The sequence below is a fragment of the Galeopterus variegatus genome, unplaced genomic scaffold, assembly GCF_000696425.1.
Source record: "Galeopterus variegatus unplaced genomic scaffold, G_variegatus-3.0.2 Scaffold614, whole genome shotgun sequence".
NCBI classification, from domain to species: domain Eukaryota; kingdom Metazoa; phylum Chordata; class Mammalia; order Dermoptera; family Cynocephalidae; genus Galeopterus; species Galeopterus variegatus.
The window spans coordinates 200,160-218,082 of NW_007726725.1; the positions used below are offsets into that span (position 1 = coordinate 200,160).

General features: G+C 56.1%; 1 protein-coding gene across 1 annotated transcript in view; it reads left to right on the plus strand.

Moving 5' to 3' along the window:
• Positions 1–16,996, plus strand: part of CDH4 (cadherin 4, type 1, R-cadherin (retinal)) — a 188,356-nt gene extending 171,360 nt beyond the window's left edge. The window contains exons 7-13 of the mRNA XM_008570556.1: positions 2,555–2,808; positions 3,661–3,803; positions 5,782–6,015; positions 6,996–7,229; positions 10,435–10,574; positions 11,301–11,465; positions 14,799–16,996. Of these exons, the coding sequence (XP_008568778.1) occupies positions 2,555–2,808; positions 3,661–3,803; positions 5,782–6,015; positions 6,996–7,229; positions 10,435–10,574; positions 11,301–11,465; positions 14,799–15,005 (1,377 nt within the window). The 3' untranslated portion in view covers positions 15,006–16,996. The remainder of the gene's footprint in view (positions 1–2,554; positions 2,809–3,660; positions 3,804–5,781; positions 6,016–6,995; positions 7,230–10,434; positions 10,575–11,300; positions 11,466–14,798) is intronic.
• The last annotated feature ends 927 nt before the right edge of the window (positions 16,997–17,923 follow it).

The following is a 17,923-nucleotide window of genomic DNA, read 5'->3' on the forward strand; positions in this document are numbered from 1 at the left end:
TGGGTGTTGCTTCTTTGCTCACCAGCAGATCCTAGAGATCTCTTGACTTCAGCACAGAGGCCTTCCCTGTTCTTTCTGCACCTGTGCATGTCTCCACCATAAGCACGTCCTGCAGGCCTTGCTCGTGGGCCTATGGCTTGCTTCAATACATTGCCTCTGCAAGTAATACCGCAATGGAAAATCACGCACATGCTACTTTGCATGTGTCTAAGCAGAGGATTTTTTTGTTTGTTTGTTTCTTTTTGTGACCGATAAGGGGTTCGCAACCCTTGGCTTGGTGTCGCCCGCACCGCGCTCAGCCAGTGAGCGTACTGGCCATCCCTATATAGGATCCGAACCCGCGGCAGGAGCGCTGCTGCGCTCCCAGCGCCGCACTCTCCCGCGTGAGCCATGGAGCCGGCCCTAAGCAGAGTTTTTTTAATGCAATAGCAACGCATTGTGTTTTTTCCAGTGAGACCATTGCAAGCTTTACCACAGAACAGGCCCATGTCTCAGGGCCCTGAGCTGCTTCTGTGCAGATTCTCTCCATCCCCAAAATGTGTAGAGGAGGCTTGAGCAAGATTTTCTTACATCACCAATTGCAGAGCTATAGACAGTAGAACCATTCTAGTATTTATCAGTCCGGGTCCTGGCCCACCAAAGGGTGTAACTGGGAATCACGGAAGGGCAGAGTCTGTGCAGATCCTGGAAGGGGAGCCACAGACCTGGTGTGTTGGTGCCCCAGGGCTGCGGTAACAAATTACCACAAATTGGGTGGGTAAACCGCAGAACTGTATTCCCTCTCAGGTCTGGAGGCCAGAGGCCTGGAATCAAGGTGTCAGAGGACTGAACTCCCTGGAAGGCTCTAGGGGAGCATCTGTCCCTTGCTGCTTTCCTGGTTTCTGGTGGTTGCTGACAGTTTTGGGGGTTCCTTGGCTGGGAGCTGCATGATTTATCCCTGCAGTGTTTCTTTCTGCAAATATGAACGAACACATATGCAAAGTCATCTTTTCCTCCCTCTTTTACACAAAAGGCAGCACTCCATGGGTGTTGCTTCTTTGCTCACCAGCAGATCCTAGAGATCTCTTGACTTCAGCACAGAGGCCTTCCTGTTCTTTCTGCACCTGTGCATGTCTCCACCATAAGCACGTCCTGCAGGCCTTGCTCGTGGGCCTGTGGCTTGCTTCAATACATTGCCTCTGCAAGTAATACCGCAATGGAAAATCACGCACATGCTACTTTGCATGTGTCTAAGCAGAGGATTTTTTTGTTTGTTTGTTTCTTTTTGTGACCGATAAGGGGTTCGCAACCCTTGGCTTGGTGTCGCCCGCACCGCGCTCAGCCAGTGAGCGTACTGGCCATCCCTATATAGGATCCGAACCCGCGGCAGGAGCGCTGCTGCGCTCCCAGCGCCGCACTCTCCCGCGTGAGCCATGGAGCCGGCCCTAAGCAGAGTTTTTTTAATGCAATAGCAACGCATTGTGTTTTTTCCAGTGAGACCATTGCAAGCTTTACCACAGAACAGGCCCATGTCTCAGGGCCCTGAGCTGCTTCTGTGCAGATTCTCTCCATCCCCAAAATGTGTAGAGGAGGCTTGAGCAAGATTTTCTTACATCACCAATTGCAGAGCTATAGACAGTAGAACCATTCTAGTATTTATCAGTCCGGGTCCTGGCCCACCAAAGGGTGTAACTGGGAATCACGGAAGGGCAGAGTCTGTGCAGATCCTGGAAGGGGAGCCACAGACCTGGTGTGTTGGTGCCCCAGGGCTGCGGTAACAAATTACCACAAATTGGGTGGGTAAACCGCAGAACTGTATTCCCTCTCAGGTCTGGAGGCCAGAGGCCTGGAATCAAGGTGTCAGAGGACTGAACTCCCTGGAAGGCTCTAGGGGAGCATCTGTCCCTTGCTGCTTTCCTGGTTTCTGGTGGTTGCTGACAGTTTTGGGGGTTCCTTGGCTGGGAGCTGCATCCCTCTAGTCTCCACCTCTGTGTTCACATGGCCTTCTCCCCGTGTCTGTGTGTCTCAACTATCCCTCTCCCTTCCTCTTAAAAGGGACTCTGTCTTTGGAGACCTCGTCCAAGGATGATCTCATGTCAGGATCTTTAACTTAATTACATCTGCAGAGACCCCATTTCCAAATAAGGGCCTGTTCACAGGTTCCAGGTAGACATATCTTTTGGGAGCCACCCCTCAATCCACCACCCTGGTGAGGCAGCACTGGGCAGGCAACAGCAGGAGACTTTACCATGCCTGGCGTGAGGGAGCAGGGTGGGGTCATGGCATTCTGGCACCAGAAGAGGGGCCCAGCTACTGCCCCGCCGTGGGTGGGGCCCAACCTCTCTCTCCTCCCATTGGCCAAACCCAGCAGGAAGCCAGAAGACAAGGGCACGTGGAAGATGGGACCTCTCTGGATATAAAACAGACCAGAGGGAACAGGAAATGACTTGGAACCAGGTGGAGACTGACCAGCCTGTGTGTCCCACCACCCCCTGGGGACTGCTGCCCCAGGCCCATGCCCCAGGGAGCTGCGCCCACTTATCCCCCATCCCACCACCGGCATCTCTCGTTCCAGGCCGTCGACTATGAGCTGAACAGAGCCTTCATGCTGACCGTGATGGTGTCCAACCAGGCACCCCTGGCCAGTGGCATCCAGATGTCCTTCCAGTCCACAGCAGGTGTGACCATCTCCGTCATGGACGTCAACGAGGCCCCCTACTTCCCCTCCAACCACAAGCTGATCCGCCTGGAGGAAGGCGTGCCCATGGGCACCGTGCTAACCACCTTTTCAGCCGTGGACCCCGACCGGTTCATGCAGCAAGCCGTGAGGTAGGTCCCAGGCAAAGCCCCCGCACCCGCCCTTGGGCCCTCCAGAAGGGGCTTCCAACCCTCAGCTCCCTGCTTTCCATACAGAAGAGTCCCAAAATGCCCTATGAAATCCAGAAAGTCCCCGGGTGGGTGGTTAGGGGCCTCCCCAACCTTTGGTGTATTTCCAGGCAGGAAGCAACAGCATCCCCCATCCAGGGGACAGCCCGATACTGGGAGTCACACAGTGCAGCCAGCACATGGCAGCTGATCAGCAGAATGAGGAGTGGGAGTATCCAGGTGCCAATCATGTCTAGAGGCAGGCCGGGCTCTGACCCTGGCTTCATTCTCTAGCTGTGTGACTTTGGCAAGTCATTTACCCTCACTGTTTCTCAGTGTCTCCATCTGTAAAATGGGGACGGTGAAAGCACGTGCTTCCTGGGGTCCCTGCAGGGCTGGGACTGTCCACCACAGTAAGAGCTCAGAGACAACTAGCCACTGCTATGGGCTGTCCTGCTGTGGGAGGGTCCAGCACAGGCGGAGGGGAGCCCCAGAGGAGGACACAGCCTCCAGGGACCTTGAGGACACAGAAACATGGGCCAGGCCCTGGGCTGTGTGGCTGGCAGGTGCACCTGCCCGACCCTAGCCACTGCTATGGGCTGTCCTGCTGTGGGAGGGTCCAGCACAGGCGGAGGGGAGCCCCAGAGGAGGACACAGCCTCCAGGGACCTCGAGGACACAGAAACATGGGCCAGGCCCTGGGCTGTGTGGCTGGCAGGTGCACCTGCCCGACCCCGGCGAATGAGGAGGGGTGGGGGCCCCGGGCAGCCCCACTCACCTCCACCCTGCCTCAGCCCCTCACCTCCTCTCTCTGCAGGTACTCAAAACTGTCAGACCCTGCCAACTGGCTGCACATTAACGCCACCAACGGTCAGATCACCACGGCAGCTGTCCTTGACCGCGAGTCCCTCTACATCAAAAACAATGTCTACGAGGCCACCTTCCTGGCAGCTGACAATGGTGTGCCCTGCTCTGGGGGCGACTGTCATGATGGCTTTCCCGGGTCTGTGGGTGAGGGAGGGCAGTGGTCAGAGAAACTATGAGAGGCCAGCAGGCACCAGAGGGTCACCAGAGACGCCCAGGGGACTGGGGGGCTGGGGGTGGGGCTAGACACTACGAGGTGATGTCTGTGAGAGGGGTTCGTCACCACTGTGTCCCACCAGGCACTCCTCCCCCCCTTGCTCCATCCGACACTGTTGCTGACTCAGCTGTTCAGACACGCCCACTCGAAGGTTCCCGCTGTCACCCAGCCCTCCCAGCCCCATCCCTGCTTAACTCCATAACCCGAGCAGCTTCTCAGTTTCCCCATCTGTACACTGAGGCATCAAACCAAATCCGTAGCTTTCAAATGCTTTTAGCCAGCAGCCGGGTGGCTGGTGGGTTCTTGGAAGAGCAGAGTAGCTCAAGCTTCGCAAGCGAGCATAGCGGTCGCACGAGCTGGCCCCACAGCAAGGGAAACTGGGTCCCCAAAGCCCAGGCCATGCAGCCAGCCTGTGCAGAGCACCGGACCCTGGTGGGGGAGCCTCTCTCCTTGACATCCTCTCCCGCAGTGGCTCACAGCCAAGGTCAGGTGAGAGAGGGATCATAACCACACCTGCAGCCGGCCATGGGGGGCGGCAGGAAGCCCGTGGCAGGCACCGTGTCAAGCGAGTCCAGCTGGGCGGCTGGGCAAGTGCCCTGCACTTCTCCCGGTGATGTGGCAAGTCACCATCCACGTCTCAACGCAGGTTTCAAAGGCACCCAAGCTGCCTCACCTTCTGTGCGCTCTGAAGGGTCCTCTGGAAGACAGACGTCCCGTAGGATATATTTTTTACACACTCCGACTGCTTCAGGCAAAAACCATGGTGGTTAATGTCAGGTCAGAAATGTCATCAAAAGGCAGTCAGGGTTGGCTGGTGAGCTCAGTTGGTTAGAGCACAGCCTCATAACACCAAGGTCACAAGTTCTGATCCCCACGCCAGCCAACTGCAAAAAAAATTAAAGTTAAAAAAAAAAAGGCAGAGGTCAGCACATTGCTGGTGCCACAGGTTCCATGCCTGGAGGGTGTACGGAACATATCTCTGTCCCCAGATTCTGGCCACCCGGCACATGTCCACCAGCACCACAGGCATGGGCCAAGGCAGCAGTTGGGTATACAGGGGGGCTCAGGGGACGGAGCAGCCCCCTAAGGAGTTGGGGGCTCGGCAGACCCAGGGACCTCTGTGGAGATGCCTGCTGGGCAGGGGTGCACCCCAATCCACAGCTCATCTCAAGAGCCTCCCTCCGTCCTTCTCACACTTAGTTCCAGGAGCAGCAGTTCTTTGTATGCCTGGGCTCAGGGCTCTTGGCCACCAGGGACCCTGTTGGGTCGGACCAGGAAAGTGCAGGAAAGCAAGGAAAGGCCTTGCCCCAAAAAGTCCAGGCTAGGAAAGATGTGGGAGGGCAGGTCCCAACCCTCATGGGTCCTGTGCAGAGCCCTGGAGTCCCAGCATCCTCAGAGCCCTTCCCTGGGCCCCTGAGGAGAGGGATCCCCAGTGTGTGGCCAGGCTTGCAGGTCACCTGGCTCTAAGCTGGGTGAGCACCGTCTTGTGCAGCTGAGTCACTGGAGGGTGAGCACGTGCGTGTGTATGCGTGTCCATGTCTGCAGCTGTGGTCAGGGTGGCTGCGTGTCTGCATGGTCTGTGCTGTCACATGTTGTATGCTGCTGCCTAGGGCGAACGGCAGGTATCGGTGCAGGTTTGAGGTTACAGCTGAGTCTGTGGATCAGCCTGGCATGCAGCTGTGTAGGGGCAGGGGGGCCATCCCATGTGGGACTACAGATGTGTTCCTGAGTGTTATGTGTGGTTATCTGTGTGTCTGTCCTGTGTGAGGCTGTGGGTTGGTCTGATGCGTGTTATCTTGTGGCCATGGTCATGGAGTACCAGGAGTAGCCTATGTGGTCACCCCATCTGTCCCGCAGGGATCCCTCCAGCCAGTGGCACCGGGACCCTGCAGATCTATCTCATTGACATCAACGACAACGCCCCTGAGCTGCTGCCTAAGGAGGCGCAGATCTGCGAGAAACCCAACCTGAATGCCATCAACATCACAGCGGCCGACGCAGACGTCGACCCCAACATCGGCCCCTATGTCTTTGAGCTGCCCTTCGTCCCAGCCACGGTGCGGAAGAACTGGACCATCACCCGTTTAAATGGTAAGCCCACCTGGGGCACAAGCCCACAGGGGCACAGCCGTGGGGAGAGCCAGACTGAGTCTGCCCAGGAAGAGTGAGCAACGGGGACGGGCGACATCTTATCTCGCTTGCTCAGCCCTCTCCACGCCACCCCCGATGAGGCCAGTAAGTCACTCCCGGTTTCTTGCTGCTTTGAGGAGCACAGCCATGTGGGGAGAGCCAGACTGAGTCTGCCCAGGAAGAGTGAGCAACGGGGACGGGCGACATCTTATCTCGCTTGCTCAGCCCTCTCCACACCACCCCCGATGAGGCCAGTAAGTCACTCCCGGTTTCTTGCTGCTTTGAGGAGCACAGCCATGAACATCTTTGCTCCTGTAACCGCAGTCGTCCTTGATTCCTTCCCGCGCCAGCTGTCATCTGCTTGGGCCCTGTCATGTGTTTCCTTGGGATACTTTCCCAGATGGGGACGTGCTATACCAAAGGGTGTTAAAATTCTGAAGTTTTGATGGCACCGTGAAAATGCTCTCTAGAAACATTCTACCAATTTCTACTTCCACCGGGAGAGTGCCCGTTTCCTCAAATCCTCACCAACACTGAATATTGTTGTTTTAGAAAGTATGTTGCCAATTTTACAGCCAAAAGTCATTGTTTCCATTTGCATCTCTTAACTACCAGTGGAAATGCTGTCATATATTTATCAGCCATTTATATCTTCTGTGAATTTTCTGTTCAATACCTTTGCCTACTTTTCCTTGGGGAGGTGTTTTTTCTAGCTGATTTGGTAAAACCCTTTATATATTCAAGAAATGATTTCTTCATCCTACGTGTTGCTATGGCTTTTTCTTGCATCGCCAGTGTCTTTTCACCTAATGGTGACATGCATGTTAGCCATGCAGATATTTTAAGCTCCCATGCCACCAAACCTAGACTGTTCCTTTGGAAGTCTTGCTGGGGAAGGAGGGCTGGATGTTTGCTGAACGTTTACCATTGCTCTGCACCAGGTGACTATGCCCAGCTCAGCTTGCGCATCCTGTACCTGGAGGCTGGGATGTATGACGTCCCCATCACTGTCACAGACTCTGGGAACCCTCCCCTGTCCAACACGTCCGTCATCAAGGTCAAGGTGTGCCCGTGTGATGACAACGGCGACTGCACCACCATCGGTGCGGTGGCAGCAGCTGGCCTGGGCACCGGCGCCATTGTGGCCATCCTCATCTGCATCGTCATTCTTCTGTGTGAGTGTGGACTGGGCGCCATGGGTGTGAGCAGCTGTCTCAGGGGTGGCCAGGAGAGGTAGGGCCTGGGTCTGCCCCGTGCCTCTCAAGGTTCCCAGCAGACACCCAGTTGAACTGGTCCATGTGACTGCAGGAAATGGGGGCCACGCGCCGCTGTCAGGTCCCAGTGGCTCAAGCTGTCTCCACTGGCCTGGCCCCTTTCCCTCTCCCCATGTGCCTCCCACAGCCCGCCACATCCTGGGGCTGGCACCCCCACGGCCTCAGATGCCCGCAGTAGCTCCCAGGTGGAGCTGGAGAAGGACCTTGCCTGTCAGCATCCAAAGTCCCAGAGCTCCCTCTAATTGGACTGGCTCTGGTCAAATCCACACCTTGGAACCAGTCACCTGCCAGGGAATGCAGTGTGCTCTTTGGCCATGTCCAGGTCACATGACCCAGTTTTTTGGGTTTCCCAGAACCACATTTTGGATCCCCAAACAGGAGTGAGGGCTGTCGGGGACGGGAGAGATGCTCAGAACTGGACTCAGGGGTCCACCTCTCCCATCCTCCCACCCAGCAGTTGCCCTGGTCCAGCCATAGCCGAGGGACCAGGGTGGGAGGCAAGGCGGGGGGGGGGGGGGCAGGGCTGGGGTTCCTCCTCTCTACTTCACGCCCAGCCAGAGGGTCCCCCCCCACGTTCAGGATAGGCCACAGCCAGGCATCAGGTCCCACTCAGATGTCCTGCAAACCCGGCCCTGTGGCCAATCCAACACCCCGGGGCTAACGTTAGCTTTACCTGCAAGACACTGACTCCTGAGACCTGCCTTTTCCCCACCTCCAGACCTGTCACCCTCTACATGCCTGTGTTTGTTTCTGAGGCTTATTCTAACAGCCATTGTCACCTAATGGACTTCTTTATGTCAGGGTGCTGAAACGGCTCCACAGAGGTTGGAGGTGTCTCTGTGGGGGGGGGGGGCACACCTCACAGACATCTCCTCTGGACACACGCCCACCCTAGCCAGGGGTGCCGTTGCTCACAGCACCTACCATGGGGCAGGGGTGGGAGACCACCAGCCCAGCCAGGAGCCAAGCCCCCACGGGAAGACCTAGACCACTTCTCAAGGGCTGCCGGGGTGGGCCAGGTGCCAAGGGTCAGTGGCAGATGCCTCTCCAGATCAGCTCCTGCCAGTTGCAAGCACCTCGGCCCTGCTGGGCACGTCGGGGCAAGCATCAGAGTGACCTTTCCCTCCTCAGCCATGCCCCTCCGTGTCCAGCAAACGCAAGCAACGCACTGCTGTGAGCTGGCACGGGGCTCTCAGCCACGTCTTGACCTTGTGGCATGCATCCGGCAGAGACCAGTCTCCAGGTTCTAGTCTCAGCCGCCTGCACCATCGGTGCACTCCTCCCCCCGGCCTTCAGTGCCCTCTCTCCACAGTCTGGGCCCAACCAGGCAGCGTCCCCTCCTGCCACTTCGCCCTCCCACATTCATGGGAGACACTGTCCCTCACCCACAGAGCCACACCCAGCTTCAGAATCCTTATCCCAGCTCTCCAGCAGCCACAACCAACCAACCAACCAAAGAACCGTTCTTCAGAACGGGTGGCCGCCTGTGCCCCCACCCCTCCCTCCCTGCGGCACTCGGCAGTGTGTCTGTCCTGTCTGTGGAGTGCAGGATGACCGGAGGCCGCAGGCAGGATGTGATGGAGCAGGCGTGTGTCAGCCTCATGGGGGCCGGGCAGTGCTCCCTCTTCCTGGAGCCACACCAGACGCAGTCCATGCCATTCAAAATCAAGAAGCAAACGCAGAGGGCAGTCGACGGGTGCCATCAGGCTTTTCCTGGAAGCAGAGGCACCCAGGAGTCCAGAAATGAGCATGAGCATCTGGAGGGAGGTCTGGACATGGACTACAAAGTTCAGGGAGGGGAGAGATTCGGGTGGGAGAGAAGCCCCTCCATCTGCAAGCACAGGGGTGAGAGCATTTCCACATGTGCCTGAAAGTTTCCACATGTACCCGAAAGTCTGATTTTATGGGGTGCACCCCAATTGTATGCGGTAGTGAGAAAAGCCCCCTGGTCTGCTCCCCGTTACCCCTCAGAGCTGGGTGGGGCTGCCCATCTGTCCAGCACATTCCATCCACCCGGATTGCCACGTGGGCTCCAGCAATCCTGGGGCTGGGGACGGACACGGGTCACCCTCTCCTGTTCTGCCTGTGCTGAGGCTGATCTGCTATTTCCAGCCTGGGACTGACCCCTCCCCAAGGACCTTCAGGATGCAGGACCCCTAGGTCCCCTCAGAGGCCCCTCTCTGAGCTCCCCTCTCTTCCCTTGCCCCCTCCCAGAGCCTCTTTCCAACATGGGAATAATTCCTCCCCCTCCTTCTATGACACTTTGTGCCTGAAAACCCTCACTTTTACCTCCTCCACCAACACCCTCATCTCCTGCTGTTCAGAAGAGTGATTATGAAAAAGACCCGTGGCGAGGCCCTCACCCCTAGTGTCATCCTGCCCCCTAGCAGCGAAGTGTGCATGAGCTAGTCATCACCTCAGGACACAGAGGGATAGTAACTAGATAAATGTCTCAAAATACCATCCCAGTGCCAGGGCAGTGAGTGCAGAAGAGGGGTTGAGCCAGTCCAGCTCTGCCTTGGAACAAGCACACGTGTGCACATACACGTGCATCACACACATACACACACAATTGTGTGCACCCACGCACTACACACATGTACAAAATACATGCACTCTCTCACACCCACATCTGAACACATTGGCGTACACACAAACATGTAAAGTATGCACACACAGAGGCATGCACACAGATCTGTGCATACATATGCACACATATACACACATGAGCACATGAGTGCACATGCCACACAAATCCACATGCTCACATACAGGCATACACACATGCATATACATGTGTGTGCATACACACATGCTTGTGTGCGTACACATGTATACATGCTTAGACATGCATGGAGCATGCGTGCATCTGCTCGTGCACATGCATATGAGCCACACCTATGCATAGATGCATACCTCCTTGCACACCCAGGCACACGCATGCTCACACAGGCACACATATGCATGCACATGTGCTTATGCACAAAGGCACACACGCATCCATGCTCATGTGCATGCCTGCACACACATGCCACACAGACACACGCAGCATTCACAGAGGCGTGCACGTGTGCACACCTGCTCACGGTGCGGCCCCTCCCGGCAGCCATGGTCCTGCTGTTCGTCGTGTGGATGAAGCGGCGGGAAAAGGAGCGCCACACGAAGCAGCTGCTCATTGACCCCGAGGACGACGTGCGTGACAACATCCTCAAGTATGACGAGGAAGGCGGCGGCGAGGAGGACCAGGTGAAGCCCATGGGGGCTTGGGGGCTGGCTCCTGGCTCTCACAGAGGGACACTCGGCCCTTCCCAGCAAGGAGGCCATTCGGGGCAAGCATGTCCAGCCTGGCCTGCATCCTCCACACAGCACCTCCCCTCGCCTGTGTCCCTCCAGCCACAGACCCCAGCCAAGCACTGCCCTGTGCCCTAGAGGGAAGGGGTTGGAACAGTGACACCCAATGGCCAGGCACTCCCACGTGCTGGGGGCTGTCAAGGGGCCAGGGACAGTGCACTGGGTGCCCAGGAGGGTGGATTACAAGGAGCTGCCTGGCTGGAATCTGGGCCCGCTCTTGGCCACTGAGGGCCTCAGGGCAAGTCTTTAATCCACTGAAGCTTAGACCCCTCAATACCCCCCACCCCACCCCGAGGAGCACATGAGCAGCATGCACTGGGAGCATGCGGGAAGGTACATGGTTGCTGAGCTGCATGGCTGGTGGGGTTGCTCTGGTGGAGTGCCAGGCCAGTGAAGGCAGCCGGGTGGGCACAGACCGCACACCTGCCTGGAGGACAGGGCACCATGGGAGGGGCAGACCAGTGACAGACTCGGGACCAGGGGACAAAATAGGACATCGGGCACACTTGCAGCCCAGGTCACAGAACAGGACAAGGTGCACTTGGGGGCTGCTTCTGGTGCCTCTGCCAGTTGCCCCCACCCGAACAGCCTCCCCCTGACTCCCTTACCACCCAACCCCAGGACTATGACCTCAGCCAGCTGCAGCAGCCAGAAGCCATGGAGCATGTGCTGAGCAAGGCCCCTGGTGTGCGGCGGGTGGACGAGCGGCCGGTGGGTGCTGAGCCCCAGTACCCGGTCAGGCCCGTGGTGCCTCACCCGGGCGACATCGGTGACTTCATCAACGAGGTGGGTACCCCAGCAGTGGGGAGGGCCTGAGCAGGATGTCTCTAAAAATAAGATCCTATCAACCTGCACAAACAAAAGCAGAGGATTAAGATTCCTCCCCTGGGCCGGGTGGGCGTGATGGTGGTGGTCGCAGTAAGACCTTTCAAGACAAGCAGCTGAGGTGATGATGGTGCAGTACTGGGGTACAGTGAGCCCCCTGAATTCTAATCTTAGACTTGGCCTACTGCCAAAGGGAACAGCCTTCCTAACCCCCCCCCCCCCAAGGCTGGTCGCAGTAAGACCTTTCAAGACAAGCAGCTGAGGTGATGATGGTGCAGTACTGGGGTACAGTGAGCCCCCTGAATTCTAATCTTAGACTTGGCCTACTGCCAAAGGGAACAGCCTTCCTAACCCCCCCCCCCCAAGGCGTCCCCCGTGCATTGGGAACCGCCCTGGAGGTGGCGCTCTCCAAGCTGCCACCTGACCACATGCCCATCCTGACATTTGGGGTTTGGAGGCGACTCAGTGTCATTGCCCCCACCCTCTGATCACCCTTTGCCAAAGACAGCTTGAAACGTCTCTTCCAACCTTGCCAGGGAAATACTCAATTTACTCTCCAAACACCCACCTCCCTGTCCTGCTTCCATCTTCCTTTGCGGGAAAGGAAAGAGGAACGATGTGAACCAGGATGGACTTCTCCCAATCAGCTACTTCCCCAGCAGTTACTGTCGCCGCGACTCCATGTGAGACTGTCACATGTTTGGTGCCCTTTTAACCAGCTGGGTCCTCATGGTTTTCACTACATGGTCTCTAAGACCCACTGTGTTTTTAAGGGGGGTCAGCAACACATATCTCAGCCTGTGTCAGAATCTAACTCTAAAGGAACCTATCTAAACAGAATATAACCCAGGGAGTGATCCAGCAGAGAAACAAATGATTTCTCAGAACATTCCACAAAACAAATCGGGTCCTGGGCCACACATGAAATCTCTACAACTGTCCAAAAGCTGACACTGCTCAGCCGACACATACTGTCTATGATGTAATAAAATTTTTAAATCCCCCAAAACTATGTCCTTCTCAATCTATAGTAAAAGCCCACTTTTAAATAACTCTTAGAGGAAATTAAAAATGGAAACCATACGCCATGCAGTACAGGATGATGTCGAGCGTGGCCCACCAGGCACTCGAAGGAAAGCGCACAGTTGACCTTGGGACAGCACAGACTGGAATTGCATGTGGCCACTCACACGCAGGTTTTTTCTAAAAAAATACCATAAATGTACTTCTTCTTCCTTATGATTTTTCTGAACATTTTCTTTTCTCTAGCTTACTTTAGCGTAAGAACAAAGTATGTAAAATATGTAACATACAAAACACATGTTGTTCGACTGTCATCGCTAAGGTGGTCAGCAGTGGGCTGTTGGTAGTTGAGCTTTTGAGAAGTCAGCTGGGCGGGGACTGGCACCCCCAACCCCCATGTCGTTCAAGGGTCACTGTAGTCTTAAACACATCAGTAGAGAACTGGAAAGCATTCTAAGCTTTCAACTCAAGCAGCTAGAAAAAAAGACAGCAAATAAACCGGAAGAAAAATATAAATATCCTGAGAAAAAAGAAATCGAAAAAGGTGGCAGTGGATGGAGGAGAAGGCTCGTTGCAAGGGAGCCTGATCCAGCTGGTGCGGTCGCCTCCCAGGACTGTGGGGGGATGGTATTATCACATCACAGAGGCATATGTCAACTGAGCAGTGTCAGCTTTGGGGCAGTTGAAGAGATTTCATGTGTGGCCCAGAACCAGCTGGTGCGGTCGCCTCCCAGGACTGTGGGGGGATGGTATTATCACATCACAGAGGCACATGTCAACTGAGCAGTGTCAGCTTTGGGGCAGTTGAAGAGATTTCATGTGTGGCCCAGAACCCCGATATGTTTTGTGGAATGTTCCGAGAAATCGTTTCGTGTCTCCGCTGGATCACCCCTGGGTTATATTCTGTTTAAATAGATTCCTTTGGAGTTAGATTCTGACACAGGCTGAGATGTAAGCGTTCCTGACGCCCCTGGAGCGGGTCTGTGCACTCCAGTCCCAGACCTTGCTGCACCCCAGATGTTGCAAACAGGGAAGCTATGATCCTCTCCCCATCTCCCAAAAAAGACAGTGGATCTTGAATCCTAATGTGAGACCATCTTGTCCCCTCTGTCTTTAGCCCCAGAATCTGCGAGAAACCGTTTTTAGCAAGAGGGCTTATATTTAAATGTACATGACATTGACTAGCTAACAATTCCCTTCTGGGGTGTGAAGAAAAGCCCTCGAGGCCGTCTGGTGACTGCACTGAAGGGGCAGGGCTGGCTTCTGGCTGGCTGGGTCCTTCAGGGAAACAGTCCTTGAAGGTAGTTGGAGCCCAGCACGCGCCGGCTTCCCCTCGATGCTGAGGAGGCAGGGAAGAGGAGGAGGGCTGCATCGCCGCAGGGCCCCAGGGCCGGGGTCCCCTGTGCTCACGGAGGGCTCTTGGTGTGCCCAGTGGGCCCAGAGGAGGCCCACCCCTCCTTCCAATCTGACCTCCTGAACCAGCAGGCGGGAGCCGGGGATGTGTTTCTTCAGCCCACTGGAGTTGAGTTTTAGTTTGAATTAGTTTCTGATCTTAGTTTGGGTTTCCCCAAAAGCAGTCCAAGAGACACTATTTGAGGGCAGGTGGTTTATTAGAGGCCAATCTCAGGGAGCACAGGTAGGGGGTAGGGATAGGGAGGCAGGGGACAGAGGAGCCATGAGGTACCCCATTGGCCCAACAAACCCAGTGGGCACCTAGGGCTCCAACCCACTGGGACCTCCAGCAGCCAATGAAGAACAGCCACTAAGGAGTTGTCCCGCCGTGGGGTGAGGGAGACCGGGATGCATCCACCACTCCCACAGTCACCCTCGGCTGGCCAGCAGGTGCCAAATCTTGTTCTTGGGGCTGTCTAACTTAACTTGATTCCTGACTTCTGGCCACCCTAGGTCCGTGTTTCCTCCAGGCCAAGTCAAGAACCATCACTGCCTTAGTGTGTCTGAGCTCTAGCCACAGGCTGCACCCGGCCCTCTTGCCTCAGTCTGCTATTTGCGTGGCCACTGCTGGCGTTTCAGTTTGCAACCTCCGACACACATCCTATTTTTGTAAACGCCCTTCTCTGTTGGTCCTCTGAAATGCCCTTCAGTTAAACGCAGGGAGCACTTATTGAGCTCCTAAGGTATGCAAGGTCCTATAACTTCATCTCCCTACCCTACTTCCCCAACTCCTCTTCTGGAGCCCCATTCTGTTCGTCAGACCCCCAGGGCTGAGACCACACACCCTCCACCCTAACCCCATGTCTTCATGACCTCCAGGGACTTCGAGCAGCTGACAATGACCCCACAGCACCCCCCTATGACTCCCTGCTGGTCTTTGACTATGAAGGGAGTGGCTCCACCGCAGGCTCTGTCAGTTCCCTGAACTCGTCCAGCTCTGGGGACCAAGACTATGATTACCTAAACGACTGGGGGCCCAGGTTCAAGAAGCTGGCGGACATGTACGGAGGCGGCGAAGAGGATTAACTGACCTCACACATCCGGACCGAAATGAGAACAGCGCTCGGACGCCAGAGGAGCAGACTGAACAGAGGCAGCTGGACTCCCGACTCTCCCTGCGGACTGTCATTTAGTGGTGTCTTAGGAGGCCCCTCCCCCCCGCCCTCCCCAGCGTCAAGCTGTCCAGCATGAAACTCTTCCCCACCAGCGCGCCCTGCACCCAACCGCTGCCCATCACAGTAGCCAACTTGTCACTACAGGAGAGCGAGAGGCACTCTGTCTTAACTTGAATTTCTTAGAACAGAAGCACTGTTTTTAAACAAAAAAAAAAAAATGAAAGTGCCTTTTGGTACATGTATCAGATTCCCTCAAACTCAGGAGTGACTACAAGCAGACAGACAGACCAGGTCCCCCCGAATCCCCGTCCCCAGTGGCCCCAGGCCCCAGTCAGCCCCGGTTCTTAAGGCATCAATTAAGGAATTGGGGAGAATGTGTCTTTTATTTTTGGTCACTTATTAAGAAAAACAAAATGGGTGACTCGTTTGGAAAAACAGTTTGGAGTTCTAATCCCGACAGCCTTTTCTGTCCACAGTTGGGGTCTCCTGAACCCCCTTGGGGGTCCCCGAGGCCATGGGAGGAGGGCTTAGCCTTCAACCCCAGCAGCAGAAAGGCCCCCTGGGGCTGGCCACGCCCTTGATGACCAAAGGTGACTGCGTGTGGATCTGGCTTTCACCTGAATTTGAGCCCCCGCCCCCGACTCCCAGAGGCTATAAATAGCTGGCCCCGGTGGGGTTCCCAGGACCATCCCGGATGCTCCCCATCCCTGCTCTTGGCCACCCCCAAAACCCCACAGTCAACCATAAGGCCTCCCTCAGGGCCAACTCTCACCCCATATGCCACCCAGGGCCCCTTTGCCTTTGGTCCAGGAGAATATGTTGTCCCAAGAAGCCATGGCTCAAACCAGCCACACCTGTAAAACCCTGGCACGAGGTCAGAACTCCATGGGACCCCGCCAAAGGTCCAGCAATCACGCATCAGTCCAAATCCCTGAATGCTCTCGACCCTTCCAGCCACCCCCCGGAGGCTGTGCAGATGGCAGCCAGAGCTGACCCTCACACACGGCTCGAGACAGCAACCAGCCCTCAGTTACACCACAGGCTTTGCAACCGCCACCAAGTGTGGCAGACTCTGGCGGCCTCTTCCTCTCCCCTGGCGCATTTGGACCTGCAATCCTATCTGATGCCTGTGAACTGATGTGGACGGCAAGGACCTGCTCCAAATGGCCAGGAGGGACCCTGTCTTGCTATGCCCCGCCTCTCACAGATCCCTCTGGGCTACACATGCCAGAAACTTAAATCTCCTTTCCTTTGGACCCATGTCGGTCGCGCACAGCTGCCGAATAGCTTTGCTGTGTCCCTCTCAGAGATGGAGTTGCTTTTTCCACAGGTGGTTTAACTCTCAAGCCAGGGTGGGGGGTCAATTCCGCAGGACAGCAAAAGGGGCTATGTCCAAGGACTCACTAGGATAGCTCACGGCTGCCTCTGTTCACTGGATGAGAAAACATGCCTGTGCATTTCTCTCCCCAGGGACAGCTGTTTCTGGGCATAAAGGCACCTCAGGCCAGGGCAGGAAGCAGGCACCACGTAGGGGAATCCTCGCCCTTGGTCAGCTCTCTGGCTCACCTCGGGCCATGACATCATGCTCCCCAAGGAGTGGGTGAGGGTCCTAGCATTGCTGAAGGATGAGGAAGCCCTCCCAGGCGCTCCAGAGAAAGTTTCAAGTGGGCTGGGGAGGCTGGAGGTGCCTGGGGGGCAGCGTGTTCTATACCTGGGGGTCTCTGGTCCATCGCTTTCCTCAGACTGGCCTTTCTCCATGGCTAAGGCCATCCCCTTTTCTAAACAGCATTGGCCTCAAAGATACACCTGAGTGTACACATGTGTGCGCCATACTCACAGGTGTGTCCCCACTGGACATCAGGGTTCTTCCCAAACCAAACTCATCACCAACAGTGTCCATTCTGACCTCTCCATGACTGCCCAAGGAGGGAGGAAAGGATGGGGGCTGTCTCATGGGCTAAGGCCATCCCCTTTTCTAAACAGCATTGGCCTCAAAGATACACCTGAGTGTATACATGTGTGCGCCATACTCACAGGTGTGTCCCCACTGGACATCAGGGTTCTTCCCAAACCAAACTCATCACCAACTGTGTCCATTCTGACCTCTCCATGACTGCCCAAGGAGGGAGGAAAGGATGGGGGCTGTCTCATGCTAGTGCCCCCTCTGTGCAGACAGCCAGTCCAGGAGATGGGCACACAGACATCAGGGGGCAGCCCATGGGAGACATCAGGACCCCTGTCCTAAGCTGTGCCATGCAAATCACTTGGGTTGGGTAGCCAGTGAGAATGGTCCTAAGTGTCTGGGGACATGGCCATTGGAGGGATTGCTAGTAGGTCAGGGCCAAGCTGGCATTTTCTGTTTCTGTTGTTTTGGAAAGTTTATCCTCCAGTCAAAGTTCTGAGCCCGAGGAGTGTAAGTGGATTGTTCTGAGAGCCAAGAATATGATCTAGAGCCGAGGCAGCCGTGAACCCTTTCTCTGAAATCCCAAGGCCTCCTTGGGTTCCCCATGCCCTGGGCCCAGTTCCTGGGACAGGTGGCCAGCCCACGACACAGTACCAGAAGATCCCGACCCCACCAGCCGCCCCTCCACCACACCTCACGGGAGAGATGGGCCGATGTCTGTATGGCCAGCCTCCAGGCCACTGCCCCTCCTTTCCCCTGGCCTCTCTTCACTGCCAAACCCCATCACACAGGCTAAAGCTGGGCACCATCTGGAGGGATGTCCCTGGGGGCTTCCCATGCCCTGTCCCAGCCAGCCCCTGGGGGCCAGAGAAAAGTGGGTTTCCCACACCCTCCCAGATCCATCCCAGAGCCCCATCCCCAGGCCA